The 27,945-nt window shown below is 54.0% G+C and overlaps 1 protein-coding gene across 5 annotated transcripts; it reads left to right on the top strand.

Annotated features, from left to right (window-relative positions):
• Window positions 1-14: 14 nt before the first annotated feature.
• Window positions 15-26,948, top strand: ZNF385A (zinc finger protein 385A). 5 transcript variants are annotated; one of them, XM_023210883.3, is made up of 10 exons: window positions 29-1,258; window positions 2,282-2,505; window positions 2,710-2,985; window positions 10,281-10,417; window positions 19,753-19,863; window positions 21,599-21,761; window positions 24,372-24,614; window positions 24,987-25,156; window positions 25,362-25,457; window positions 25,600-26,948. In XM_023210883.3, the coding sequence occupies exons 3-10, from the start codon at window positions 2,976-2,978 to the stop codon at window positions 25,828-25,830; spliced, it is 1,161 nt and encodes a 386-aa protein (XP_023066651.1). In that variant the 5' UTR covers window positions 29-1,258; window positions 2,282-2,505; window positions 2,710-2,975; the 3' UTR covers window positions 25,831-26,948. The 5 variants fall into 5 exon arrangements, with proteins under 5 accessions (XP_023066655.1, XP_023066651.1, XP_023066652.1 ...); XM_023210887.3 differs by lacking the exon at window positions 24,372-24,614 and having other exon boundaries at window positions 15-1,258; XM_023210884.2 differs by lacking the exon at window positions 29-1,258 and having other exon boundaries at window positions 2,039-2,505.
• Window positions 26,949-27,945: the final 997 nt, after the last annotated feature.

Here is a 27,945-nt window from a genome sequence, read left to right as displayed (position 1 = left end):
CACCGTGTTAGCCAGGATGGTCTCGATCTCCTGACCTCATGATCCGCCCATCTCGGCCTCCCAAAGTGCTGGGATTACAGGCTTGAGCCACCGCGCCCGGCCGGCACCAGAAATTCTAGAGGGAGGAAATCGCATACTTGATACATTAAGAGGAGTCCCCCTCTTGGGAGAGAGGTGGGAGTAGAAGCAGCCAAACTTCAGGGGCCAGACCTAAAATGTCTTCCACTGTTGTGAGGAGGAAATAAGGAAGGGCAGTGGGCTGTGAAAACTGGGCTGGTGTCATGGGTGTGTCACTGTGTAGGGCCTGTACTTTTGAGACAGTGACAAGTTCTTACCCAGGATGCACAATACAAGGAAGAAATTCCTTGAGCTCAGAAATGCCACAGATGTAATCTAGTATGAGCCTCCCTTTCCCTGAGCTGTAATTCTCAGACTCCTGGTCTAAGTTCCTTCTCCCAAATCTCCCAACCCTCCGAAGGAAGTGTGGCTCTCACCTCGAGACTTAAGTGTAGGGGGCCAGAAGTGTAGGGGGCCAGAAGGCCTGAGCCCTATCCTTGGCTGTGTTGGTAGAGATGAAAAGGAGAAGGAAAGGAGGTCTTAGGAAGTGAACAGAGCAGCTGGGGGTGCAGGGAGGGGGAGGGGGCTCAGGAGAGGCAGCTGGCAGGCGGGAAGCTGATCTGGGGGTCTCAAGTTTCTTGACATCAATTAGAGCAGCCGGCCTGGGCTCATTAGTAGCCCGGGGTGCAGGGCTCATCAATAATGAATTCACCCCACACGCCTTCCCCCCACCCCAGCTGCCTGCAAGGTCACCCGTCCTCTGGCCAGCTGCCGCCCCTTGGTAAGCTTAAGCAACCCCTCTTCTGAGATCTTCCTAACCCAGAGTCCCTGGGGCTGCGTGGCAGGGTGGACAACAGCTGAGGGCAAAGGGGTCTCTAAAACCAATCGACCATGCCTGATAATGACTCTTGTTTACTCTCCGAGTCCACCCAGGAGGAGAAAGAATGGGAAGAGGAAAGGAGGTGCAGGGTCTAAGGAGAAGCAAGGGTTTTTCATACTGGACTTGACCAGCATGGTGGCAGGACAGACCCAGAGCAGGAGGACCTCCTCTGATGGACCCAGAAACCCCATATCCTCTCCCAATGCCAGACTTGGGCAGCAAGGCCAATCACCTGAGATCTCTGCCCCACTGAATCAGAAGGAGACTAAGGCATTGGCACTCCCAGCATTCTCTTGCCCTTGAGCTGGAGTGTCTTGGCAGGTACAGAAACAGGTCTTTTCTTCAAACCAGATTACTGGGGTGAGGGCAAGAGATTGCTGGGACCCAGAAACAGAAACTCAAACTTCCTGCACCTTCCCAATTTCCCTCCAGAACCCAGGAATGTCAGTCTCTTTCCCCTTCCTAAACTGTTCCAAAACTTCATTCCCACCACCCTTTCACTGACTTCTTCCCCTCCGCTTCTACCTGCCTAAACCTCAAACGTTCCAGTTCCCACCCACTTTTCCTCTGATTGGGGTTGGCCTGAAGCTGACTGTGTGGCATTCTGGGAAATCTGCCTGCCACCCTCCCTCTTGAGACAGGTACAGACAAGTCCAGGCTCCATATTCCCCAGACATCTGCAGTGTCCCAGACTCCAGCCTTGTACTGGAGTCCCTTAAGAAATACCTCTGAGTGGACTGGGTATGGTGGCTCCCGCCAGTAATCCCAGCACTTTGAGAGGCCAAGGCAGGCAGATCACCTGAGGTCAGGAGTTCAAGACCAGCCTGGCCAACATAGTGAAACCCTGTCTCTACTAAAACTACAAAAATTAGCCAGGTGTGGTGGCAGGCGCCTGTAATCCCAGCTACTTGGGAGGCTGAGGTAGGAGAATTGCTTGAACCCAGGAGGCAGAGGTTGCAGTGAGCTGAGATCGCGCCACTGCACTCCAGCCTGGGTGACAGAGCGAGACTCGGGTCTCAAAAAAAAAAAAGAAAAGAAAAGAATACGTCCGAGTGGCCTGTACTTCCTCTCCCTCCTGACATTCTCCCCAGCTCAGACATTTTGTCCTACCCTCCATCTTCCCCTCCACCTCACCAAATACCCCCATGCCTCCCCACCAGTCCTCCTCAATCGAAGCTGGCCTTAGTGGGGAATGCCCCAGATTTAGGCCCTGGATAGATGCTCCCCGACGCCACCCCACCCCAATCCAGGTCATCTCTACAAGGTGCCTCAGTTCTCAATTTTCTGTCATCTTCCAGTTGCCCTAATGATCTCGGTTACAAGCTTCTATTTCCATCTCCTCAGGTCCATTGATTGCAATCTCTTCGCTGAGACCTTCCCTAACGACCCAGGCACTCAGACCCCAGCCAGAACTCAACCTGGGATCCATCTTCAACATCCCATTTCACCTCAGAGGCCCAGCCCTCAGGCATCCTGCTCCAAAGCCAGAACAACAAACTAGGACCCACACAATTTCCGCTGCACTTCCCCCGCCCCCTGCTCAGTCCATCACTCTGGAGGGAACCTAGGTATCCCACCCAACCCAAGGCCCATCGCCTCCCAAAGTACTTAGGCACCCCCGCCCCCCTCCCCCCGACTCCCCTTCCCACCCCATATCAGCCCAGAACCAGACTTCCCGCCCTCAGACTCAGCCCTCCCCAGGAACCCAGGCATCCTAGTTTCCAGCTTCGTCCATCACCTCACACCGTCTTCTACACGTCCTGTTCCCCCAGCCCTGGCCGCAGTGACACCGTAAACCCAGGAGGCCAGCAGGCAGCAAGAAGAAGGGCGGGAGGAAGCGGGAGGGGCCAGGACGCCCCCTCGCGGAGCCCTGAGTGCCCGGGTCCCCTCCTCCCGTCTTCACCTGCTGAGGGCCCCGCCCCCGCTCCGCCTCGGCCGGCCTCTGCTCCTCCCCGGCTCCTCCCCCCGTACCCCCAGCCCGGCCAGAACGGCCCCCGGGACAGAGCGACGCGGAACCCCGGGCGCCTGGGTCCCCAGCATGATCCTTGGTGAGTGGTCTCTGCGACTCCAGGCTCCCGGCTCCTGGGTTCCTCTCTGTGGGTCACCCACCCGCCCCCCCCATCTCCCGGCACCGCGGTGACTGCGGCCGCCCGTCAGCGACCGGTTCCCCCTCCCCCTTCATCTGGCTCCACATCTGGGGTCCCCTCTTCCCCTCTTCCCCAGGCTGCCGCTGCTCCGGGTAATCTAGGGAGTGCTAAAGCGGGAGGCAGAGCGGAGTGAGACCCCCGCCCCATAATTAGAACATTGCGTATTCATGAGGCTCATGAATATTATATACCAGTCTACGAGAGGCTGGGGGAGGGGGCTGGTCCTGGCTTGGTGGAGTTGGGGGAAAGGTTCGGACCCGTCTCCCGCCCCAGCGTCTTCCCCCACCCTTAGCTTAGACACTCCGACATCCTTCTGGGCCCAGGATAAGGGGGAAAGGAGGAAGTGGGGGGTGGAAGAAGATGATGGTGGGTGTAGCTTCGAGGTGAGTGTGGTGGGAGGTGGGAACCTGAGGGCCCCAGATAAGAGGGCTGGGGAGCAGAGGGACTGGGGAGCAGAGGGGCTGGGGAGAAAAGGGGGTGGGGAAAATAGAGGGTGGGAAACTGTCCATCCAGGGCTCCTGCGGCTCAGAGCCTGTCTCCACAGCCATCCTGCCCCAACACGCCGAGACCTGCCCCTCTCTCTCCCTGCTCTAGCTGCCTGAGTCCCTCTTTCCTGACTTCCTTCTTCTCCCTCCACCCCTGCCTTGGGCCGGGGGCAGCAGGAGAGGGAGGGGCAACGGAGAGGGTAAGGATGGGGGATGGGAAGTCCCGCTGGGCTCTGACAGCCCGTCAGCCACAGCCACCCCATCCTCATGACCTACATCAGGAAAGGAGCCCCAGGGGTGGGGGAGGAAAGGGCCTAGCTGTGCTCTGGACTCTGCATCAGCACCGGCTGCAGGCTCCTGCCCTCCACCCTTCCTCCACAATAGTCCACGGGCCTGCTCTGACCTCTGACCTCTACCCTGGCTAGGCCGGTTTCTGGGATCTGTTTATGGTGGGAGCCCCCCAACCAGGCACAGACACCTGTGGTCTCCCTGCCCCCAACTGAGGACACCTGGCTCCATGCTGGTACCTAGAGGGCTTGACTGGCTCCTGCACTCATCCCTCTCCTGAGTCCCTCTGCTATTTGTCTTCCTTTCTTGCCTTCTTTCATTTCACTGCCTATCCCTGTTGACTACCTATTGTCCTTCTGCCCTTCCTCCATCTCTTTTTCTCTCCTCCTGTGTGTCCTCAGTCTCTCTCTCCTGTATGTCTCACCCCCTCCACCTGGCACTCCACCTATCTATTGAATGGATGACTGAACGAAGGCATGAATGACTGGTTGCCTGCCTCCTTCTCAAAAGCCTCCCCAGCAGGGGAAGTTATTACCCACCCTTCTATGAATACCACCCGGACGCGAGAGTGACCCCCACCAACACATGTTGCACTCAGTCCCCCAGAGCACAGGCTCCACATTCCTCCAACCTGCGTGATCCCTGAACCCTGGCTCCACCCCGGGCATAGCCTGAGAGGCAGCATCGTGCTTGCCCAGAACAGGCTGGCATAAGCCGTGCTTTCCCTGGTCAGCAGGCCCTGAAAAGCACATCATGGACCTGCTTGCTGGAGCCTGACCAAGACCCCAGGCCACCAAGACCACAGGAATAATTCCTGGGTCCACATTCTCTGAAACTGGACCACAGCCACGAGTGGGACCCTCACATCCCCCTGGAGGACACTATAATTAATTCCCTCCTCATGCCAAGCTCACAGAGGGCAGGAACTCTGGCAAAGCCCACACACCTTAGCCCTCTTTGAGGAAGGAAGGAGAGAGGGAGGAAGCTGCCAGCCAGGGCTCAGGCCCCACCCCCAGGGACCCTACAAAGGTTTTAGTTCTGAACACTCAGGTCCTCTGAAACCGTGTGCATGGTAGCCCTGGAGGGACCCTAAAACCTCCCTGCCCAGCATGTGACACCCAGCCAGCCTGCTCAAGATCTACAGTCTGGGCCCCAGGTTTAAGATGGCAGTTCTGGGCTCAGGTTCCCTGTTCTAAGCCTTTCAATATCATCCTTTCCAATTGAGTCCCTGGTGCAGTAAGGGTAGGGGTGCGTTGAAGGAGGCCCTTTCCAATCAAGTTGGGAAAGATTTCCCAGGGGCCTCCCTGCTCTCCCCTTTCCAGTCAACTCCTCCCTCTAGGCCCAGTCTCCGCCTATATCCACCCCGGGGTTATTAGGCATGGTGTTTTGAGTAGTTGTTCATAATCATCTCCCTTGTCTCTTTCATCTTTGACTTCAAAGCCTTTCCAGTCCTCAGCCTGCCTCTTGCCAAGCTGGGGCAATTGAGGCAGAAGGGGGCATATACATGGAACTTGGTAAAAAAGACACAGGGGTTCAAAGCTTTCCTCCCACCCCGCCCTTAATTTTAGGCACTTCTAGGGAGAGAGACAAGGCCAAAGGGCCCGAAGGGAAAAAGAGATTAATTAGAGAAGAGATCTCGGCCGGGCACGGTGGCTCAAGCCTGTAATCCCAGCACTTTGGGAGGCCGAGACGGGCGGATCACGAGGTCAGGAGATCGAGACCATCCTGGCTAACACGGTGAAACCCCGTCTCTACTAAAAAATACAAAAAACTAGCCCGGTGAGGTGGCGGGCGCCTGTAGTCCCAGCTACTCAGGAGGCTGAGGCAGGAGAATGGCGTGAACCCGGGAGGCGGAGCTTGCAGTGAGCTGAGATCCGGCCACTGCACTCCAGCCTGGGTGACAGAGCGAGACTCTGTCTCAAAAAAAAAAAAAAAAAAAAGAGATCTCAATTTCTCCTTTGGCCCAAGTCTAATTCCCATTTTAACCCAGTACTGACCCTATGCTTTTTACCACCTTGGGCCCTAACTACTTGCAACTTTAACCCCAGTATCTCTCTCTGGTCTTAATCTCATTCTGGCCCAGTCTTCCAACCAACACTAACCCACAGCCCTGTACTAACACCCTTCCTGGCTCCTATTCCTACCCTGATGCAGCCACTCCCTAAGCATTCTTTACCAACAGGGCTTGAGGCATGGGGCCCCACCTAAAATAGCCGAGGGGCTGGGGCTCCAGACCTGACCCGAATTTCTGGGGAAGAGGGAAAGGAAAAGACCAATAGAGGAAGCCAGATGTGGCCTGGTTGAGGGTTAGTGCTGACAGGGCAACTTGAGCAGGATCAAAGTGCCCAGGGCTAAGTAGGGTGTGAAAATGGACAGATGGACATCCATCCAAGGGTCTGGAACTCACCGCCTCTAAATCGTGTTGGGAGCTTTCTTTAATAAAGCATTTAGCAGTTCCCGATGAAGCTGGGTGGGGCTCTGTCTGCTGGAGGTAATTACTCTAATGAGCTTCCCTCAAGAGTGGCCTGCCCCAGCCAGGCCTCAGCTCCTCCCTGCCTTGCATGACATGGGTGCCACACACACACACACACACACTTAAACACACACTTCAATTTGCTCTCCACCTCTTCTGCCAAAACTGCCTAGAGATTTTACCTAGCTAGAAGTCAAAAGTCCTGCATTTCCTACTCAGTTCCTGCCTCCCCAGCCTTTCCTATATTCCTGCCTTTTCCCCCTATCCCTTTCCAGATCTAGCCAGAAAAGTGTAGTGCTTGAAAGCCCTGTCTCTGGAACCAGACAGACAGGTTCACATCACTCAGTAACTGTGACCTTGGCCAAATAACTCCCCTTCTGAGCCAACTGTCATCATCTATAAGACGAGGATTCATTTATTCAGCAAATATTTATTGAGTTCTCACTGTGACATACCAGCATTTTACATGGAATTTGTTCAGTCCTCTCAACCACTTGGTGAGGCAAGTAGTGTTTTCATTTGACAGATGAGAAATGAGACTGAGAGTCAGAGAACCTAGCTGCTCACCCAGCTAGTGAGTGGTGGGACCACCTACTGAGAGATTGTGTATGTAAAGTGCCTGGCCTATAGTAAAGCCTCAAAAAGTGGCAACTATTGTTAGCCTCAGAAAAAGAGGGGAGGGGCCTGAGGCCTGGGCTACCTGAAACCAAGAATCCTGTTTCTGCCCACCTGACCCAAAAGCTGCCATCTGTCTCTCTCACCACTTCAGAATGGAGTGGACCCAGGAATCTGGGAAGGAGATAGTTTGTCTCCAGTTGCCCACCCTGCTTCCTTCCCTCACTGTACCCTCATTTGACCCCTCTCTCCCACTCTCCTCCCCTCCCCCGCTCACCCAGGGCTCATGTCTGTGGAAAAGATGAGTTGCTAGCCATGGGTAACTGAGTGGCTGCTACCTGTTTTCCTCTATCCCTCCTCTGGAGGAAAAATGAGGACTCCAACCTGAGGAAGTGCATAGAACTTGCTCTCCTCTTCCTCTCCTTGAACAAGATGGAAGCCTGTGCTCAGATCTCTGCTTCAGTTAAATTCAAGCCCTTTGGGAGTAAGGTAGCACAGAGAAAGAATTTGCTATAGAGTCCAACAGATCTTGATCTATATCTCAGCTCTGATATTTACAGGCTGTGTGACGTCAACCAAGTTTGTTAACCTCTCTGAGTCTCCATTTCCTCATAAGTCAAGTAGAAAAAATATTATCAGCTACTGCATTGAATCATGTCTACTTCATTGAGCTACTTCAGAGGTTAAATGTGATAATACTTGGAATTCATTACCTGGCACATAGTAGCGTCAAATTTTTTTCTGTGGCTTTTTCTGGAACTCTGCTGTCTCCTCTTAAGATGGCTTCGAGGAGTGAGAGCCTAGAGAAATCTAGAACCAGGGAAAGGGTCAAGCCAAGTTTCAGCCTCTGGTGCTCTGGGGCAGGGCAAGTGCCAGCCCAAAACCAGCTGCTAGGGGTGGATGCTGGGTGCAGGGGACTCTGGGAGCACTCAGGTTTCTCTCACCATTCCTGATGCCGCCTGGGGCTCATTAAGGCTGCCCTGGCCTTGGGTAACAGGCAGTAACAGCCATGGGTAGCAGGCAGTAAGGGAGGGTGGAGCACAGAGGGGAGATGCCATGAGGGGACAGACCAGGAAGGGGAGATGGTCAAGCTGCCCCGTCGGTCTGTCTGTCCCTCTCTCTTCTCTTTTTTCTTTCTTGCTGTCTCTGTTCTGTGTCTTTCAGTCTGTCTGCCCTAGTCTCTAGCTCTGTGTCCAGCTTTTCGGCAGTGTCTCTCTGTTTGTATGTCTGATTTCGCTCTCTGACATCTCTCCATTGTTCTCGATCCTTTTATCTCTCAGTGTCACTGTCCCATTCCTCCGTCACCTATTCCTGCTGCTACCACTCTCCCATCCTCTCACTTTCATCTGTCGGTCTCTCTGTGTGTATGTGTGTGTGTCCTCTCTCCACCCCATCCCAAGTGTGTGTGTGTGTGTGTGTGTGTGTGTGTGTGTGTGTGTGTCCTCTCTCTATCCCATCCTAACCTTGAAGGTGACAGAGGAGGGAATAGACACAAAGCATACAGACCACCAGCTACTTAAGGGTCAAAGCCAAGGATCTGACCCTCTCCTTCAGCCCTGAGAATTCTGAAGCCCAAGCTCCCAGTAGCCTTGACACCCCCCTCTGTCTCAGTCACCCTCACCACCCACCCTGGCATGGGGTGAAAGAGACAGACCCCTCCAGACCTTTCTGGACCAGCTCCCTGCCCCCAGCTGTGCCTGAGCCCTCCCCACCCCCTCCCTCTCGCCTCAGATTCCCCTAATCCCTGCTCCCCTGCCCTCCCCTCTGCCCCACTTTTCCAGGATTCTGATTGGCTGATTCTACTGACTGGGCTGAGGGGGAGGGGGCTGGCAAGGGAGGGGGCAGAGGGCAGAACCAAGGGAAGGGGACGCTGTCAGGCCCAGGCCCCTGGGGGGCCAGGGCCAGGCCACTGCCTGGGGGCAGCAGGCACAAGAAACTAAAGGTATGAAAGGGGGTGGTCTCTATGGAGGGAACAGGAAAGGATCCTGGGGACCTTCTGCCCTAGTAAGGTCAAGGGAGGACGGGCCAAGCATGCAGCCTCCTCGGTTTGCCTTTGTTCCTGGGAACCCCTGTTGCTGTCAGGGGGTTACTGGAGCAGTGAAGGGTGGCCAGAACTCCCCAACTGGTGCACAGCAGGGTCGCAGAAGGGAGCTGGGCCAGTGGAAGCCCAGAGGGGCTCTGAGGACCTTTGGGCTGCCCCCTTGGAGTCTGGTGGGTTCCTCCCATGACTCTGAGAGGAGGAGGAAAAGGTTTCAGGAAAGGGTAGTTGAATGGCTGGCCTGGACTTTCATTTCCCCTTGGGGTCAGACCCAGGCATTCCCCGCCCAGAGGCCAGGTTGAGGTTCCTCCTGCAGAACTGGACCTGTAGCTGAGCATTCCCGGTGAGACAAAAGGGCCTTGGGGAAGACTGAGGAAGGTTGGGAGAAGGGGCTCTGAGAATGGCCTCGGTAGTTCACCTCCCAGAGCAAAAACCACCCAACCCGCTACCTACCCCCACAGGTGTCAATAGTTAATTAAGAATTATAATTAGAAGCCGGGCACAGTGGCTCACGCCTGTAATCCAGCACTTTGGGAGGCCGAGGCAGGAGGATTACGAGATCAGGAGTTTGAAACCAGCCTGGCCAACATGGGGAAACCCCGTCTCTACCAAAAATACAAAAAAAATTAGCCAGGTGTGGTGGCGGGTGCCTGTAATCCCGGCTACTCAGGAGACTGAGGCAGGAGAATCGCTTGAACCCACGAGGCAGAGGTTGCAGTGAGCCGAGATCGCGCCACTGCACTCAAGCCTGGCAACAGAGTGAGGCTCTGTCTCAAAAAAAAAGGAATTATAATTAGAGCAAAATCTAATTCTAGGGCATCTGAGAGATTCAAATCTAAGTCCGAATATCGCCCTCTGGTCAGTGGGATGAATCACCCACTTGACTGTCTTCTTCCTGGGGTGATACCAAGCTTTAGGATCCCCTGGGGGAAAGCAAAACCAGAAAAAGAGGGTGGCCAGTGGCTTGAGGCTGGGAGTCCTGCTGGTTCAGCAGGCAGCCTGCAGAAAAGGTATGGGCTCTTACTGGGTAATGTGCCTAGAGACTTTGGGGGAGGGAGGCTGGAAAATGGGGAAGTGAAAACCACCCAGAAGGGAAGGACCAGTCTACACCCTCCCCCAGACCCACAGGGCACTGTGCTCCATTGCTCTGGAGCCAGCAGGGGAAGTGTGTACACTGTGCACTGGGGTGACACTTCTGAGTGTGGGGGCCCTGGCTAGGGAGTGGGACTGGCAGGCTTGGGTGGGGTTTCCAAGCTTTAATCTTTCTACTCCACAAAATGTTTTCTCTGCCCTTCAGGCAGCCTGAGCCGGGCAGGGCCCCTGCCTCTGCTACGGCAGCCCCCCATCATGCAGCCCCCGCTGGACCTCAAGCAGATCCTGCCCTTCCCACTCGAGCCGGCCCCTACCCTTGGCCTCTTCAGCAACTACAGCACCGTAAGTAGCAGCCTGCCTGCCTTCTCCATCCACTTGTGACCCAATCTTTCTCTCTCAGACCCACCTCTGCCCTCTTCTTCTGTTTCTAATTCTTTATCTCCTCTTATGACCCCATCTTCCTTAATTCTAGTTAATTTTGAGTACTGTGGGCCATCTGGTATAGTGTTAACAACAATAATAATAGCTAATATTTGCTGAGATCTTGCTACGGGCCACTGTGCTAAGTGTTTTATATGAATTATCTCATTTAGTCCTACAGTGAATCGCCCTACCATCTAGAGAAGTAATGAGACTTAAATTGGTGGTAGTAACAGTAGGGAGGTAGGAGGGGTGTAGGTGCTGAATCCAGAAAGAGGGAATAAGCAAGAAAATAAGCATGCCTGTTTGTAAGTTTCACCTCTCTGGAGTCCACAGCTGGGTGGGTAGGATCAATGGGATAGGGCTTGGAGGACTGGCAAGATTTAATACAATATGAAATAGGAAGGTGCTGTCTATTTGTGTGTTTGTTTGTTTGTTTTTATGAGACGGAGTCTTGCTCTGTTGCCGAGGCTGGTGTGCAGCAGCACAATCTCGGCTCACTGCAACCTCCGCCTCCCCAGTTCACTGATTCTCCTGCCTCAGCCTCCTAAGTAGCTGGGATTACAGGCATGTGCCACCACACCTGGCTAATTTTTGTATTTTTAGTAGAGATGGGTTTTCGCCCTGTTGGCCAGGCTGGTCTCAAACTCCTGACCTCAGGTGATCCGCCTGCCTCAGCCTCCCAAAGTGCTGGGTTTACAGGCATGAGCCACCATGCCTGGCGCCACTGTCTATTTTTGAGTAGGAGACTGACTTGGTAAGAGCAGTATTTGAGGAAGGTGAGTGGGGCAACTGGATGAACTGGAACAGAGGCAGGAGGAAGGTGAACTGTTAGGAGGCTATCCTAGCAATGCAGGCCCAAGGTAAGCCTTAAAAGCCAGACTGGGCTGGTGGCAGTGGCAGTATGAACGGAGAGAAAGGAAGAATGGGGGAGGTAATTCCAAGGAAATATTGACAGGTCATGGTGACCAACTGGTGTTTGAGGGTGAGGGAGAAGAGAAGGCATGAGTCAAGGATGACTCCAGCATTCAGGTCTTTGTGACTGGATGGAAGTCACCATTGACAGAGGCAGAGGGTTGGAAGAGGAAGTTGGTCTCCGGTGAGGGTGATGAATTCCCTTTAGCATGTGGTGCTAAAGCTAAAGCTTTATTTATTTATTTATTTTTAATTTTTTTTTTTTTTTTTTTTTTTTTTGAGATGGAGTCTCGCTGTCACCCAGGCTGGAGTGCAGTGGCCGGATCTCAGCTCACTGCAACCTATGCCTCCCAGGTTCACGCCATTCTCCTGCCTCAGCCTCCCGAGTAGCTGGGACTATAGGCGCCCACCACGTCGCCTGGCTAGTTTTTTGTATTTTTTAGTAGAGACGGGGTTTCACCGTGTTAGCCAGGATGGTCTCGATCTCCTGACCTCGTGATCCGCCCGTCTCGGCCTCCCAAAGTGCTGGGATTACAGGCTTGAGCCACCGTGCCCGGCTATTTTTTTTTTTTTTGAGACAGAGTCTTACTGTGTCTCTGAGGCTGGAGTGCAGTGACATGATGATCTCGGCTCACTGCAACCTCTGCCTCATGGGTTCAAGCCATTCTCCTGCCTCAGCCTCCCCAGTAGCTGGGATTACAGGCACGTACCACCATGCCCAGTTAATTTTTATATTTTTAGTAGAGACAGGGTTTCACCATCTTGACTAGGCTGGTCTCGAACTCCTGACCTTGTGATCCACCCGCCTCAGCCTCCCAAAGTGCTGGGATTACAGGCTTGAGCCACCGTGCCTGGCCTGTTTTTTTTTTAAAAATAATAATAAATTTTTTTAAAAAAAAGGATATGGTGATTTGGCATACCAGTAGGACATTGAGCCCAAAATGTCCTACAGATAGTTAGAATTTGAAGCCTGGAAGGTGGGCTAGAGCTAAAGGTTTGGGGAAAGTCAGCCTTATTCAACTTAAATAATCCACATCAAATCATATTTAGCCATAAACATGTATTGAGCATCGACTACACGCCAGGCACTGTAGCAGATGTTTCTATCTGCAATCTCATTTCACCTTTACAACAACCCAACAAGGTAGACATTATTATTCCATTTAACAAACGAAAAAGCAAAAACTAAGGCTCAAAAGGGTTTAGTAATTTATATAAGTTGACACAGTATGTGCCTAAGGTATGATCTGAACCCATTGCATCTGGCTTCAAATAGAATTATCATTCTACCACAGCTGCTCCCCCCAAACTCTTCCCAAAGAACCCAATCACACATTTGCATTGCGCTTTTAAGTTTTCAGACTGTTTTTTCTTTTTTTTTTTTTTTTGAGACGGAGTCTCGCTCTGTCACCCAGGCTGGAGTGCAGTGGCCGGATCTCAGCTCACTGCAAGCTCCGCCTCCCGGGTTCACGCCATTCTCCTGCCTCAGCCTCCTGAGTAGCTGGGACTACAGGCGCCCGCCACCTCGCCCGGCTAGTTTTTTGTATTTTTAGTAGAGACGGGGTTTCACCGTGTTAGCCAGGATGGTCTCGATCTCCTGACCTCGCGATCCGCCCGTCTCGGCCTCCCAAAGTGCTGGGATTACAGGCTTGAGCCACCGCGCCCGGCCTTTTATTTTAAAAAAATAGACAGGTGTGGTGGCAGGCACCTGTAGTCACAGCTACTTGGGAGGCTGAGGCAGGAGAGTGAACCTGGGAGGCAGAGCTTGCAGTGAGCCAAGATCACGCCACTGCACTCCAGCCTGGGTGACAGAGCAAGACTGCAACTCAAAAAAAAAAAAAAAAAAATTCAATTTAACAAAAAAAAATTTTTTTTGAGCACCTACTATATGCTGAGTACTGTGCCTGGTGTCAGGGACACAGGACTCAGTTACCACACTTGGGGAGCTCATAGTTTAGTAGGAAGGATAACAAGTTAACCCTATGTAGTGTGAGAAGAGCTGTGTCAGAGGCATTTTGCTTGCACGGAAGCCCAAGTGTCAAGAAAGACCTTCCTGGATATGGTGGGTCCTAAGGGACCAACCAGAGCTAGGCAGAAAAACAGAGAGCAGAGGAAAAAGGGATTTAACCTGGAGCAGGTGACATATAATTTGGGCTTTGAAGAATTATTGGCAAGATTTTTAAAGTAGCCTTAGGGAACATTCCAGACTGAAGTAAGTAGCATGAATAAGGGCTAGAAAGGAGCATTTGAGAAAGTGCAAGATTAGATGTGATAAGTCATAAGATGGGGAGAATAATTCCCCCCATCTAAACACCTGACTTACACTTGACCTCAGATCTTAGCAACCCCATCAGTGTCCCTATTGTATAGATGAGGAAACACAGACGCAGAGAGGTTAAGTGAATTGTCCAAGGTCACAAAGCTACTTAGTTGATTGGATAATCCAGGGTTTCGACTCCTGCAGAGTTCATGGTTCCACTGCCTCTAGCAGAGGTATTTAAAGCGATGAGCATGGATAAGCTTAGAGTTCAGCAGGGTGTTGAACTGCATCCTGCATCTGATTGGCAGGATTTAACTTGATGTTCCAAAGTACTGGCTATGTGACCTTAGGCAAGTTATTTAACCATTCTGAACCTCAGTTTTACCAACTGTAGAATGGGATAGTTTTTCTTTCTTTCTTTCTTTCTTTCTTTCTTTCTTTCTTTCTTTCTTTCTTTCTTTCTTTCTTTCTTTCTTTCTTTCTTTCTTTTTTTGTTTTTGTTTTAAGACAGGGACTTACTCTGTCCCCAGGCTGGAGTGCAGTGGTGCAATCTCCGCTCACTGCAACCTAAGCCTCCTGGGTTCAAGTAATTCGCCTGCCTCAGCCTCCCGAGTAGCTGGGGCTACAGGTGCACACCACCATGCCCAGCTAATTTTTGTATTTTTAGTAGAGACAGGGCTTCACCATGTTGGCCAGGATGGTCTCGATCTCTTGACCTTGTGATCCGCCCACCTCAGCCTCCCAAAGTGTTGGGATTATAGGCGTAAGCCACCGCACCCGGCCAATTGTTGTATTTTTAGTAGAGATGGAGTTTTGCTATGTTGCCCAGGCTGAGAATGGGATAGTATTAACACGAACTCACAAGGTTGTGAGATCATATTACATAATCATAATGCCTATCACAAACTAAGTGCTCTATCAGTGTTAGCTGCTATGATTACTATGCTATTGCTATTGTTTTTATTTAAGAGAGAAGTAAAGAGAGAAACATAGGATGGTCAAGGCCTTACCCTTTGGGAACATGCAGAATTAGGCAGTGGGAACAGGAAGAGGCTTCAGCAAAGGAATGCAAAAGCCACTGGAGGGGGTGGGGAGGGAAATATGTTCCTGTAGAGTTGGAAAAGCCAAGGGAGAGAGTGTGGCGGGCTGCATCAATACTGTCAAATTCTGCAGGGGAATGAGGACTGCAGAAAAGCTGCAGACAGGCCTTTGGAAGTACTATGCAGCAGTTAAGTACGTGGCTTTGGAGTCAGACTGCCCAGGTTTAAATTCAAATCCCAGTTCAGCCTCTACTAGCTTATGACCTTGGGCAAATTATTTAACCTCTCAAAACCTCAGTTCCCTCATCTATAAAATGAAGATAATAATAGTACTTACTTCAAATAGTGGTTGTGAAGATTAAATTAGATAATCCACGCAAAGAGCTCAGTACAGAAGCTGGCACATTCCAAGGGCTCAATCAACATTAGATGGTGGTAGTGATATTATTCATGACAGAGTCTCTCCTTCCCAGTGGACTGGCACCTCCAGCACTCTCTCCTACTTGGGCAGTTCTTACTCCTTAGACCTCTTCTGGAATTACTGTCTCCCCTCATTCTCCTCCCACTCGCTGCACTGCTTCCCTCTGCCCTTGGACATCCCTCACTGTTTCCCAAAGCCACCCTCTCTCTAGATCCAGTCCCCTGCTTCACTCATCTCTCTGCCCTAGGTGGAATGGGAGAAGATGAGACCTAGAGATGAAAGACTGGGAATCCCAGGACCTGTCTAGACAGAACGAGGTGTCTGGGGGAGTGGGGCTGCTGAGCCCCACAGCCTCAGTCCCCCAATGCTGCCCCCACTGAACCGCCAGAGGGCAGCAGGTGCACGAAGCGTAGGCTTTCAGAGAGCCTGGTTCTCCGGCAGGTGGCGGGCGCGGGTAGGAGGTGGGAAGAAGTTAGATAGGAACGACATCCCCAGTCTGAGGTCGCTTTTGCCCTGGGTGCCCTCAGCTCCACAATTTGAAGGAGTCTCTGAGAGAGCAATGCTTGACACCTGGGTACCTGGGCTCAGTTTCCCATCCCTAGGGAGGGAAGTGACTTGTAAAAGGGTAGCAGCATAGGGGCCGCCTTTGCAGAGGAAGCTGGGGAAGGGTCGTCTGGGGACTCTGAAGACAGACTATCAGCAGGGGAGCTAGGGAAGGTCGGGGCAAAAGGGGTGAAAGAAAGGAGAAATGTCTGAGTTGGTGGGGACCCTGGACCCCAGAAGGAGCCCCAGTGGAAGCAACGAGGTCATCTGGTCAATGCCCCTGCCGCGGGGCCAAGTGGCCTCTTCTCTTCCGAACAAGCTCTTTTCTAGGGGTGTCTGGATAATGGACATCCCCCTCTTTCCGCCCTAGCCCCCTTTCATTCCTCTTCAGCTCCCTGTCCCTGTCGCTGTCCCCGCCCCCGTCCTCGGCCCCGCCTCCGGGGCGGGCTCCGGCCCGGGCCAGCGCCGCCTCCCCTTCTCCCCGCCGGCCGGGCCGCACAGCCCCGAGCCGCCCGGGCAACGAGCGCCGCGTCCCTGGCCTGCCCGGCCCGGCCAGGCTCGGCCCCTCAGCCCGGGTCCGCTACCGCGGGCCATGGAGCCGCGGCCCCTAGGGTCTCGCAGGGTAAGCCACCCGGCCCCTCCTCTCTCCCTGACTCCCGCGGCTGCCGCAGCGCACCCCCACCCCGTCCCCGCCCGCCCCTGCGAGGCTGGCTACCTCTTCCTCTGCCTGGTCCTCGGGTTGTCCGGCCCATCCCCCACACCGGCGCGGCCCTAACCAATCTCGGGATCCCAGCTCATGCCCCCAGACTACTGCCATCATACTGGATACCCTCACCTCTGCTTCCCACATTCTTGGAGTCCCCCAAATCTTCAGACTTCCTGTCAGGTCCTACACCTGCCCTCCAATGACCACGCTGATCAGATCCCTCCTCTCCAGCCCCGGCCCCTTCCCAGCATCCCTCCCCCACCAGCTTCCACCTGCTCTGTACATACCCCCTAGCTCCTTCTCTTTCCTATCTCAGTCCTTCCTCAGGTCTTCCCATCCCTGAGATTCCACCACCTTTCCCTTTTCATCTTAATTTTGGTGGGTGGGGAAATGGGGTGCTCACACAAGGGGCAGCGGGTTCCATCAGATAAAGGGCAATGGAAGGAAATATAATCATAGCACCCCTCTTGTTCCTGATCTGGTTTCCCCCCTCCCTCTCCCTTGCCCTTCCTGATTCATGTTGCCCCAGCTTCAGGGAGCGGTTCCCCTTCATGTCTACTGTTGGAGGGCAGGTGGGAGGGGACTATTTTATGGACCTTTCCAGGCCGTGTCCAAGCCAGCATCCCAGGAAAGAGGTTCTGGAGTGAGATGGGCTCTGGGAGGTGCTGGCCTTCACCCCTCCCCAGGGAGCCCTCATCTAGGTCACCGGGGCCTCCTGACCTTGGCCTGGAGCAGCACTTCAGTGGCTCACATTCCACCTGCGCAGGGATTGGGCCCAGGGGTCCTCACCTTCAGCCTGGTGTCTCCTTAGTTGCTGGAGGAGGGTGGGAAGCACCCACCTGACTCCACTGGTGCCCTCTTCCCCACTCCCCACTCCCACTCCTAGTTGGTGTTTGTAGACTTAAACCAGGGGAGGGGGTTGTGCAAGAGCTAAGGTTCTCACCCTGGAGGAAGGACCCAGGTAGGACAGGAACCATTCTCAGGGTATGGATGCTGGGATGGCCAGTCCACAAGTCATCCTCGGAGTCCTGTGTCCTCAGCCCCTCTGGAGAGCAGGCTGGGATGATGGGACAGAGCACAGACAGAACTAGGAGACTCTGCTCTCCGCTTCCATCCCGCTCCTCTCTCCCTACTGTTTTCATCCAACTTGGGTTTCCTGGCCCAGACTGAGTTTCTGTTTGAATTCCCATTCCCCACCCAGCATGTGAGGAAGCCCAGGGCTGAGGAGAACTCTGGAACAGAGTTGGGGGTCTCTAAATAGGAAGGACTAAGGCCTGGAGACTGGGAGCTGAGAGCAGCCGTCTGTCTCCCCTTTCTGATGAAAGCCTGTCTCCAACCTGGTCTGTCTTTCTTTCTGCCAAACACATCATACATTCACACAGATAAACACACAGCTGAAGATTACACCACCTGACCATTCATGGTGTCACCAAAGCCCCCAACACAGAATGTTGATATATAAATGATGTACGCACAGTGCATGACACTTATTCACACTCCACCCATGCACAGATTGATCACAGCCTGCCTAACACACACAGACACACCCGTTCTCCTGTTTGGCTTTTCCTTGGATGTGACTGGGGCTTCTGAGAAGCTGAGGTAAAAAAGTGAGCCCTTAGAGAGGCTTCTTTCCAACCAAGAGTAGGCCAAGAGATTGACCTTGTTAGTCAGACCAGTTATCTGAACCCAGTCATGGTCCCTGCCTTCAGCACTACCCAAATGGAGCAGAGTGGATGAGGCCACCATCTATTTCACAGGGATACTAAAGCCCATTTCCTGACATTAACCCCACCCAGCCAGTGAAACTACTGGGGAGAGGCAAAGGAGAGTCCAGAGGACAGGGCTTTTCCGACTCTTACCACTTTCCCCCACTTCTTGTTCTCTCACCGGTGTCTCACTGGAAGCCCTAAAGACCTGTCACAGAGAGGGCTCAGCTGAGGAGCTAAAGACCCCAAGTCCCCAGCAACTATTTTTCACTTGATCCCTCTACCTGGAAGATAAGGTTTCAGTCCTAATTCTGTCCTATTCTTAGGAGAGAGCCCAGCCATCCCCCAATCTTCAGTCTCAGCTACATTCCAGTCTTGCCTCTCCCTAGCTTCCTAGAGGCCAAAAGGGAGGAGAACTGTTGAGGGAGGCAGTTTGCATGCCTCTGAGCCCCTGGTTTCATCCCCTCATAGTAGAAAGCCTCAGAGAAACTCCCATCCTCTCCCTTCCTCACGTGAACTCTTGGCAGGAGACTGCAAAGACATCTGCTGACCCAGGGTGGGGACAGGGATGGTTCCTAATCCCGCCCAGCCCCACAGCTCTGCCCTAGAAACCCTCATGATCAGGGAGAGAAGGTTCAGAAGATCCCTGGGCTGTCTCGGGCCAGCCCAGGTGCTTAGGTCCCCCCACTTAGTCCCCATGATTCACTAGGAGCTCCTACTTTCTCCTGAGTTCTTTTACTCCCTCTAGAAGTTGCTGCCTCTGGGCCGGGCGCGGTGGCTCAAGCCTGTAATCCCAGCACTTTGGGAGGCCGAGACGGGCGAATCACGAGGTCAGGAGATCGAGACCCTCCTGGCTAACATGGTGAAACCCCGTTCTCTACTAAAAAATACAAAAAAAAAAAAAAAAAACTAGCCGGGCGAGGTGGCGGGCGCCTGTAAGTCCCAGCTACTCCGGAGGCTGAGGCAGGAGAATGGCGTGAACCTGGGAGGCGGAGCTTGGAGCTTGCAGTGAGCTGAGATCCGGCCACTGCACTCCAGCCTGGGCGACAGAGCCAGACTCCGTCTCAAAAAAAAAAAAAAAAAAAAAAAAGAAGTTGCTGCCTTTAAGAGGTCCAGAGAGGGAATGTGTTAGGGCGACCAGGGGCCCAGAGATGGGAGGCTGGGAACATCTGTCTCCTGGGACCAGAGGCTGGGCTTGGTGATACTCTTACCCCAGAGTGGAGGCCCAAAGGGTTCAGAGGCTTCAGCTGAAGGCCCTAGGATCTAGGGTGCTTTGGGACTTCATGTCAGAGGCCTCTGGTAGATTGGCTTCACTATAGGAGATAAGTCAAGGCGACAGAGTTGGATGTTCATGGTATGATGGACCAAGGCAGGAGTCCAGGTTCAGATACCAGATCTGCTATTAACTCATGGTGTGACGTTGGGCAAACCACTTCTATGTTCTGTAAAATGGGAGCATTGGGCCAGTTATCGATCACGTCCCTTTCAGTGCTATGAAGATTGGGCTAAGAGAGAAACAGAAGACTGAGGCTCAGAGCCCTCAGGCATATTAAGGGATAGAAATGGTCTAGGGACCTTGGTTCAACACAGATATCTGTGTCGGGGGAATGCTGGACATGAGCTTGCGCTAGGGCTCCCAGCTCACCCCAGTCTGCCTCCACAGATGGACCCTGTACAGAAGGCTGTGCTCTCCCACACTTTTGGGGGACCCTTGCTCAAGACCAAGCGCCCCGTCATTTCCTGTAATGTCTGTCAAATCCGCTTCAATTCTCAGGTAAGAAGCCAAGCTGCTCATCTACCCAATGGGTGGGGCAGGGGCAGCAGGGGACCTTGAGGGAGGGCAGAGGCTGGGTAAGAAGGCTTACTCTGGGTGAGGGACAGGGATTAAGGGGATAGTAGGCAAAGAGCAGGGAATAGGGATACTGCAGGAGAGGCAGAGTCTTATGGAAGGCACTGGAGAGGGACAAGAAATTGCTGTGTATTTTGACATGAAGTAGATCAGTCCTCTAACGTTGATCCCTCCCTCTCTTGAGACTTGGGCATCCCTGGTTCAGAGCTTCTTGGAACATAGGTGGCCATCAGTGTCTGAGCAGGAGTGTGGCCTCTGGCCCGCTGGTTCTTGGGCACGGGGCAGAGTTAGGTCATTGGCTCCCCCACAGAGCCTCTGTCCTCTTTGGCCTCTGCTAAACTCCCCCCTGGCCCACCCACTTCCCTCTAACTTTCTGGCTTCCTTCTCTCTCCACCCTATTTCCACTCTCCTCCCTCCAAATCACACACAAGGCCTGGCCCCTACTCTTATCCCATGGGGCTTTCCCCTGGGGAGAAGCTACCTAAAACCCAAAACCCAAACGTCCAGCCTCCCAGATTTCCTCCCTCTGAGGCTCCACTGGGACTCTGTGGAGTGTGTGTGGGTCTAGAGGGGACTTTGTGGGGTGCAGGTCCTGAGAGCTTTTGGAGAACAACAGAGAGCCTCATTCTGCTGAGTACGGGAAAATAAAAGCATGTTCTGTTTCTCTACCCAGTACACAGAGACACACACACACACACACACACTCTCTCTCTCTCTCTCTCTCTTTCTCCATACTACTGGGCTCTGCACACCGCTACCCTACCCCTAGGCTGTCAATCTTCTTTTCCTGCCTATCTGCACCTTTTATTTCTGCCCTTGTCTGGGTGACCCTGTGCCTCCAGGATTGTACATTCTTAGCGGGGGTATATATGGGAGTGCAGCAGGGTGGGGAGGGGAAGGCAGGACTAACCCAGCATCAGGCCTCTCCTTTAGCTTGGACCCCAGGCATCCTGTCTATCAACCCTGGCTCCACTCACTGGTGGATGGTGGAAGACTAGAGGGGCAGGGAGCCAACAGCAGATAGCCCTTCCCTCTTTTTGCCCTCCCCTCCCCTCCCCCATCAAATGGTTCTGTTTTGACAGCTGTCTCCACTGCTGTTTCTGTCCCCAGAGCTGGGCTTGGGGCCAGGGTCCTCCAGCGTGTCCACAGAGACTTCAGGGAAAATGAGACCGAGGGTGGAGTAGTCAGGACGGAGCCCAGGCATCAGGGATCCTGGGACTTCCAGCCTCAGGGTAAAAGCAGCAAAGGCTGGATCCTAGGGGCAGAGGACTTGGGCACATAGCCTTGGGATCTAAGACGATGCTGACTGACTGGATTGCTAGGCCTCTCCCAATTTGTAACTCTTCCATAGGTTTGTGGTCCCCCTCTCTCTACCAGGACTAGTTGGGGGGTCTGGGTCAGCAACCAGGCCCTGGGTGTGGTAGTAGGGTGGAGTCTGAACTAGGTGGGGGCCTAGGTTCCCAGGGACTCAAGCTTGAGAAGCTGGTCTGAGCCCCAGGAATAACCAGGACTTATTGGCATGGGGCTTTATATCTCATTGGTGTACAGAAAAATTAACTGCAGCCTGCTGAGATCACCCCAGGACTTGAGGGAGCTCTGTGGGGAGATCCGTCAGATGAAAGGTGGTCTCAGATTCCATTTTCTTCCTCCATCCCTAAAGAGCCAGGCTGAGGCACACTACAAGGGTAACCGCCACGCCCGACGAGTCAAAGGCATTGAGGCCGCCAAGACCAGAGGCAGGGAGCCTGGCATCCGAGAACCTGGAGACCCAGCCCCCCCAGGCAGCACCCCGACAAATGGGGATGGTGTAGCACCCCGTCCAGGTGTGTCTGAATCCCCCCATATTCTTCAACTGATCTCTGTCTTCTCTCTTCTCTCCCCCTTTCCCAGAACTCTCCTCTGCTTCCATCTCTCTCTTCCTCAGTCCCTATACCCCCACCCCCACCCAAGGTGAGTCCTGGAGCCAAGCACAGTGATGTAAAATTTCCATCCTGTCACCCTTACCCCCACCACAGCTCCTCTCAACAGAGTCCCCACTGTCTGTCCTCCCCACAGCCCAGTGACTCAGAGAGGGGCTAGGGTGAGGCCACCTGGCAAACATCCCCAAGAAAAAGAGAACCATCGGCCGGGCGCGGTGGCTCAAGCCTGTAATCCCAGCACTTTGGGAGGCCGAGACGGGCGGATCACGAGGTCAGGAGATCGAGACCATCCTGGCTAACACTGTGAAACCCCGTCTCTACTAAAAAATATAAAAAACTAGCCGGGCGAGGTGGCGGGCACCTGTAGTCCCAGCTACTCGGGAGGCTGAGGCAGGAGAATGGCGTAAACCCGGGAGGCGGAGCTAGCAGTGAGCTGAGATCCGGCCACTGCACTCCAGCCCGGGCGACAGAGCGAGACTCCGTCTCAAAAAAAAAAAAAAAAAGAAAAGAAAAAGAGAACCATCAAATCCAGAGAGAGGCCTTTTCATCTTAGGGAGAGGTGCAGGGAAGGGAATCAGAATACCTGAATTCCTGCCCTACTGGGCTCCCCTCAGGGAAGACAGAGAGTGCAAGAAACCTAGGAAACTCCCTGGATGATGTTGGGTAGTAGATCTTTTGACCTCCCTAGTCAGAGGTGTGTTTGTTGGTTTGTTTGTTCGTTTTTTTCTGGGAAATAGAGGAGTGAGACTAAGATCTTTGAGGTCTTTTCCAAGTTTACAAGATTCCTTTTCCCTCATGGCTGCTGACCATCCTCAGCCATACTTCCAGCCAAGAAACTGGAACAGGAATATTGAGATAGCAAGATATGAGCCACCCCCATCCTGGGATTACCACATCAGATGTCAATCATGGCCAATTCCAGAGAGACCTAACATCTCCATCCTTATCCTTGCCTAGCCTTCCTGCCCTACCCTAAGAAGGCTAAGAATGAGAAACAAACATCTGTACTACCAGATTGGAAACTAGGCCCCCATTCTCAATAAACACACACACAGACACACACACACACACACACACACACACACACACACAAAACCCCCTCAGGGATGCACAGAGAGAGTGAGTGGGCAGGTGGGGGAACTGAGTTCTGTTTTTTGTTTTTTGTTTGTTTGTTTTTTGAGACAGAGTCTCACTCTGTCTCCCAGGCTGGAGTGCAGTGACACAATCTCAGCTCACTGCAATCTCTACCTCTTGGGCTCAAGCGATTCTCCTGCCTCAGCCTCCTGAGTAGCTGGGATTACAGGCACCTGCCACCTCGCCCGGGTAATTTTTGTATTTTTAGTATAGAAAGGGTTTCACCATATTGCCCAGGCTGGTCTCAAACTCCTGACCTCAAGTGATCCACCCACCTCCGCCTCCCAAAGTGCTGGGATCACAGGTGTGAGCCACCGTCCCGGCCATGGGAAGCTGAGTTCTAATTGTACTTTGGCTGCTTCTTAGCCTGATCATCTTGGGTTAGTTTGTTAACATCTCTGTAAAATGGAGAGGAAGAGGATGATGATGATGGTGATGATGGTGATAGCTAACATTTCTTGAACAGCACTTCACACATATTACCTCATTTAGTTCCTACAGTATCTGAGGATATAGGCAGGATAACTATACCTGCCCTGCTTTATAAACCATGAAGTCCTGTCCAGACTGAGATGTGGCTGTGCTGTCTGGATTGGGATGGAGGGGAAGAATGTCAGAAAAAAGTAAGAGAAATAAGGGGAAGGACATAGAATGAACAAGCAAATGGGTACCTGGAGGGGTGAGGAGTTCCCCTCCCACAAGCTCCCCACCCCCACTGCCAGCCTCACCATGACCCGGAAACTGGATCAGCTGCTGGAGCAAGAATGGGAGCGCTAGAGTTTCCCCTGTACAGAGGCCAGAACCCAGCACTGAGGCCTAGGGCCTGTGCATCTTTAATCAAACCATGAATTATAGAGCAGCCTGCATCCCTGTTTCTTCCCTCTCCGGTTCTGCTGTTTCTGTTTCCCTTTTGCCATGCCTGTGTTTATCTCTCCAGACCTTTCCTCACCCTGCCTCTGCCCCTTCCTAGGGCTCTTTCGTGTACTTCCCGGGGGCTGGGCAAGACTCCGGGAAGGGGCTGTCCTGGCAGGAAGCCCAGACTGGCTGGCAAGCCACTGAGGGCTATATCCTTGTTCCACGCCTCTCCCCCTGGCTGGGCTTGCTGCCAGCTTCACCCTGAAGGTAGGCTGGTGAGGCTGGACCCCTTGGCCATTCCCAGCTAATGGAGAATGAGCCAAGCATTGGAGTTTCACACCCAGCCTGCAGCAGCTGGACCACATCTGGCTCTGGACCAGGGCATGAGAGCATGCATGTTGTAACAGGGTGGGGACTCCTGGTCCCTTGCCCTCCAGGAAATCGGGGGGCGGGGGTCTCTTCCACATGAAGAGTCTTCTCCAAGAGCCATCTAGGGTGATCCCCATGTTTCTCCCCCAACAACAGTTTCCATGGAGAATGGACTGGGGCCAGCCCCAGGATCCCCAGAGAAACAGCCTGGCTCCCCATCCCCTCCCAGCATTCCGGAGACTGGTCAGGGTGTAACCAAGGGTGAAGGGGGGACTCCAGCCCCAGCTTCCTTGCCTGGGGGTAGCAAGGAAGAGGAGGAGAAAGCCAAGCGGCTGCTCTACTGTGCTCTGTGCAAGGTGGCTGTGAACTCCCTGTCCCAGCTTGAGGCACATAACAAAGGTATGGACTCCCCTGCCCCCACCCAGACTCTCCTGTCCTCAGGCCACCCCTGCCTCCACATCCTAATGCTCCTGGCTTCCAACATCCCTAGACCATCTAAGACCTATCAGCCTGTCTGCCTATCTCCTTTTCCAGCCCTCTCCCCCGTTCCTTAGCCCTTTACTTCCTCAGCTCCCCCTTCTACCTTACTCCTTCATCTATGACTCTCTCCTGATCCACCTGTTTGGGAGGGTCCCAAGGAGCTTGGAAAGAAGCCACACTGCGCCTACCCCTTCCCCCTCATATTGTAACTGGGAATGTGCAGATTTGAGGCCCAGTAGGCCTGGATAATTTTTCTTCCACCCCTTACCTCCTGCCCTCTCTGGGCTCCAGGTACTAAGCACAAGACAATACTGGAGGCCCGAAGTGGGCTGGGGCCCATCAAAGCTTACCCTCGGCTGGGGCCTCCCACCCCGGGGGAACCAGAGGCTCCTGCCCAGGACCGAACTTTCCACTGTGAGATCTGCAATGTCAAGGTCAACTCGGAGGTCCAACTGAAACAGGTGGGTCTAAGGCCCTTCCCAGAAATTCTGGGAAGCTCCACCCTCTAAGTGGGGAAGGAGAGCCAGGAGCTTGAGTAAAGAGCTTTCTTCAGGGTTTTCCCCAGGGGGCCACATGGGAGGGGCTCGGTGCTTGGAGCTTGAGTATACCCCCTTGCTGTTGCCCCTTTCCGGGAGCTCACAGCCTCCTACCCACCGGTCTCTGCAGCACATCTCCAGCCGGCGGCACCGAGACGGAGTGGCCGGGAAGCCCAACCCACTACTGAGCCGTCACAAGAAGTCTAGGGGCGCCGGGGAGCTGGCGGTGAGGCCTGGATGCTGGGGAATTCGGCAATGGGAGGGCGCGGGCGGGGAGGAGAGAGGGACGCGGGCTTTGCCCAGGGAGAGGTGGGGTTTGCAGGACCGCCGGGTGACTTCTCTCTTCCTCCGCCTTTCGCCCGCTTCAGGGCACGCTGACTTTCTCCAAGGAGCTGCCCAAGTCCCTGGCGGGCGGCCTGCTCCCCAGCCCCCTGGCGGTGGCTGCAGTGATGGCAGCGGCAGCAGGCTCGCCGCTGTCTCTGCGCCCGGCTCCAGCCGCACCTCTTCTCCAGGGACCGCCGATCACTCACCCTCTGCTTCACCCGGCCCCCGGACCCATCCGAACTGCGCACGGACCCATCCTCTTCTCCCCCTACTGACCTCAACCCTGAACCCCTCCCATTCAACTCCCCACCTCCAGCCGGGACCCAGGCCTCCGGGCTCCCAGCCCTCTCCTCCTCCCGGCACTCCCTAAATGATCTCTCCTTCCCCCGCCCACCCCGAGATACGGGGTTCCAGGAAAGGGGAGGGGTAGCGGGGGAGGGGGGCTTCAGAAGGGGGGGAACACCCCAGATCTCAGGGAACCCCGCCCCCTGCCTTTCCCTCTCCCCTAGAAAAGGGGGGGCCGTCTCACCCCCGAGCCCCCTTGGAGACACCCCCCCCAAAAGCCATGTCCATCCAGCCCTTCCCCCCAAACCTAGCACAAAACGGGGTTCACAAGCCATGGTGGGGGTCCGGGGGGACAGAAATGGATTTTCTTGGCAATAAGGGGACTCTGGGACTCCGGCCCCCTACCCCAAACTGAAGCGCTTCCGTGAACACCCCCGTCCTCCGTAGGGGGAGGGGAGCAGGCGGGATCCTGGGTCCCTCATAAGCACTTTGGTTTTACCGCCTGCAACCTCACTGTGCCCGCCCCGCACCATGCCCCAGCCCCAGGTCTAGCAGGGCCCATTGCAGGGGGCAGCACTTGGGGGCATCTCCGGCACTTGGGTGGGACCAAGGAGATGCCACCATAGACCTTTCCCTCGCCTTCTTCCTCCCTAGTCCGGGTTCCATTCTTTTCACCAGCACCCATCGCCCAAGGGGTACCGAGGGGGGCAAGGGGTGTCCAGTCCAAGCCCACCCCCGCCTCGCCTTCCGCAAAACTGTGAGCAAAAAGCAATAGAAGCCTCGCCCCCGCCCCTCCCCTTCCGCAGAATTCGCAGAGTCTGTAGCCTCCCCGGTCCCAGTTCCTAGACCTCATGGCTGTCCCCTCCCACCAGTCACCTCCACTGCACAACCCGGGCGGGGGTGTGACACCCCGCCCCCGCCCCCCGACTCCGTGGTTTCCGTATCGTCAACCCTCAGCCGCCGACCCGGGAGGGGTCCGGCCTACACTGGTCTTCCCCTTCCCATCAACTCTTTCTGCTTGACAATGTAGCAACCCCGGCCCCCCACCCACGGTCCTCCCCTTTTTGCTCTCCCTGACAATAAAGTCTGAATTTGTTCTGCCCTCCGCCCCTGGACTCAGACTCTGTATTTGCCCGCTGTTTTGGGAGCAATTCTATCGGGAAATGTATCTTTATGGGACCGGCACAGAGAGAGGAAAAGGCGCTAGAAGGAGGAGGAAAAAGGAAATCGGGGGTGGGGGGAGGCAAAATATGAGGCTTGTGCAAAGTGAGCAGAGGCTCACCATCCCACCCACCCCCACTTTCGTCCAGCTCGTGTAAACTTGGCCTGGGGGATCATTTCGAGGCCAAGTCTGGGACTGCAGCTGCAGCTGTTGAGAATTTGCCACAACTCCACAAGGCGGCGCCAACGACCCGGAAAAGGAGGCTAAGCTGCTCCTGTGATGTGTCTCGAGATTCCACGCAGATGGGTCTAGACTCAGTCTCAGACAAAGAAAAGAATCCAGGCTTTTGTGTGTCTGGTGGGAAACCCACGCCAGCGAGACTCAAGGCACAGGAAGAAAGAGGGGCAGAGACTGGGGATCTGAGCTCTAGGCTCTGGCCCCACATATATAGTGACCTTGAGTCAGTCCTTGCCCTCTCTGCACCTCAGTGTCGCAGTCTTCAAAATGAGGAGACTTGAGTCTTTTAAAGGTTCATTAAGATCTCATGTGTCCAAGACTGAAGAACTGGACTGTGCCATTTACAGATATACTAGAATACCTTCTCAGCTGGCCCCTTAAATGGTCTGTGAGACAAGGAAACACTGTTCAGCTGTCTCTCACATGGTGTGTGAGGAAAATGGTCTCTCCGTTATCCTCAAAATTTGGATCAACCATACACTCAAGAGCAGCCAGTAATCCTGACCCCCTCTATCCCTACTGAGTGGCAGGAAGTTCAAACAAAAAGCCCAAACCAAAACCCAGAATCTATGTGAGGTCCTCCTGACTTTCATATCTGCTCACTTCCCCCTCTCTACCCACTTCCCAGTCTTGCAGAAGAAAGGAGAAGGGAAGTTGGGATGATGTCTGTTACACAGAAAGAAGAGGGGAATGGGGGCCTCCTGGG

This window comes from Piliocolobus tephrosceles, chromosome 10 (genome assembly GCF_002776525.5).
Source record: "Piliocolobus tephrosceles isolate RC106 chromosome 10, ASM277652v3, whole genome shotgun sequence".
Taxonomy (NCBI): domain Eukaryota; kingdom Metazoa; phylum Chordata; class Mammalia; order Primates; family Cercopithecidae; genus Piliocolobus; species Piliocolobus tephrosceles.
Note: the sequence above shows the minus strand (reverse complement) of the source record. Positions and strands in the feature narration are given on the sequence as shown.

Excerpts from the sequence above, each read along its gene's own strand:
- ZNF385A (XM_023210883.3), top strand. Across the intron at positions 19,864-21,598 it reads AAATCCGCTTCAATTCTCAG|AGCCAGGCTGAGGCACACTA; the intron begins GTAAGAAGCCAA and ends CCATCCCTAAAG. Across the intron at positions 25,458-25,599 it reads GGGGCGCCGGGGAGCTGGCG|GGCACGCTGACTTTCTCCAA; the intron begins GTGAGGCCTGGA and ends CGCCCGCTTCAG.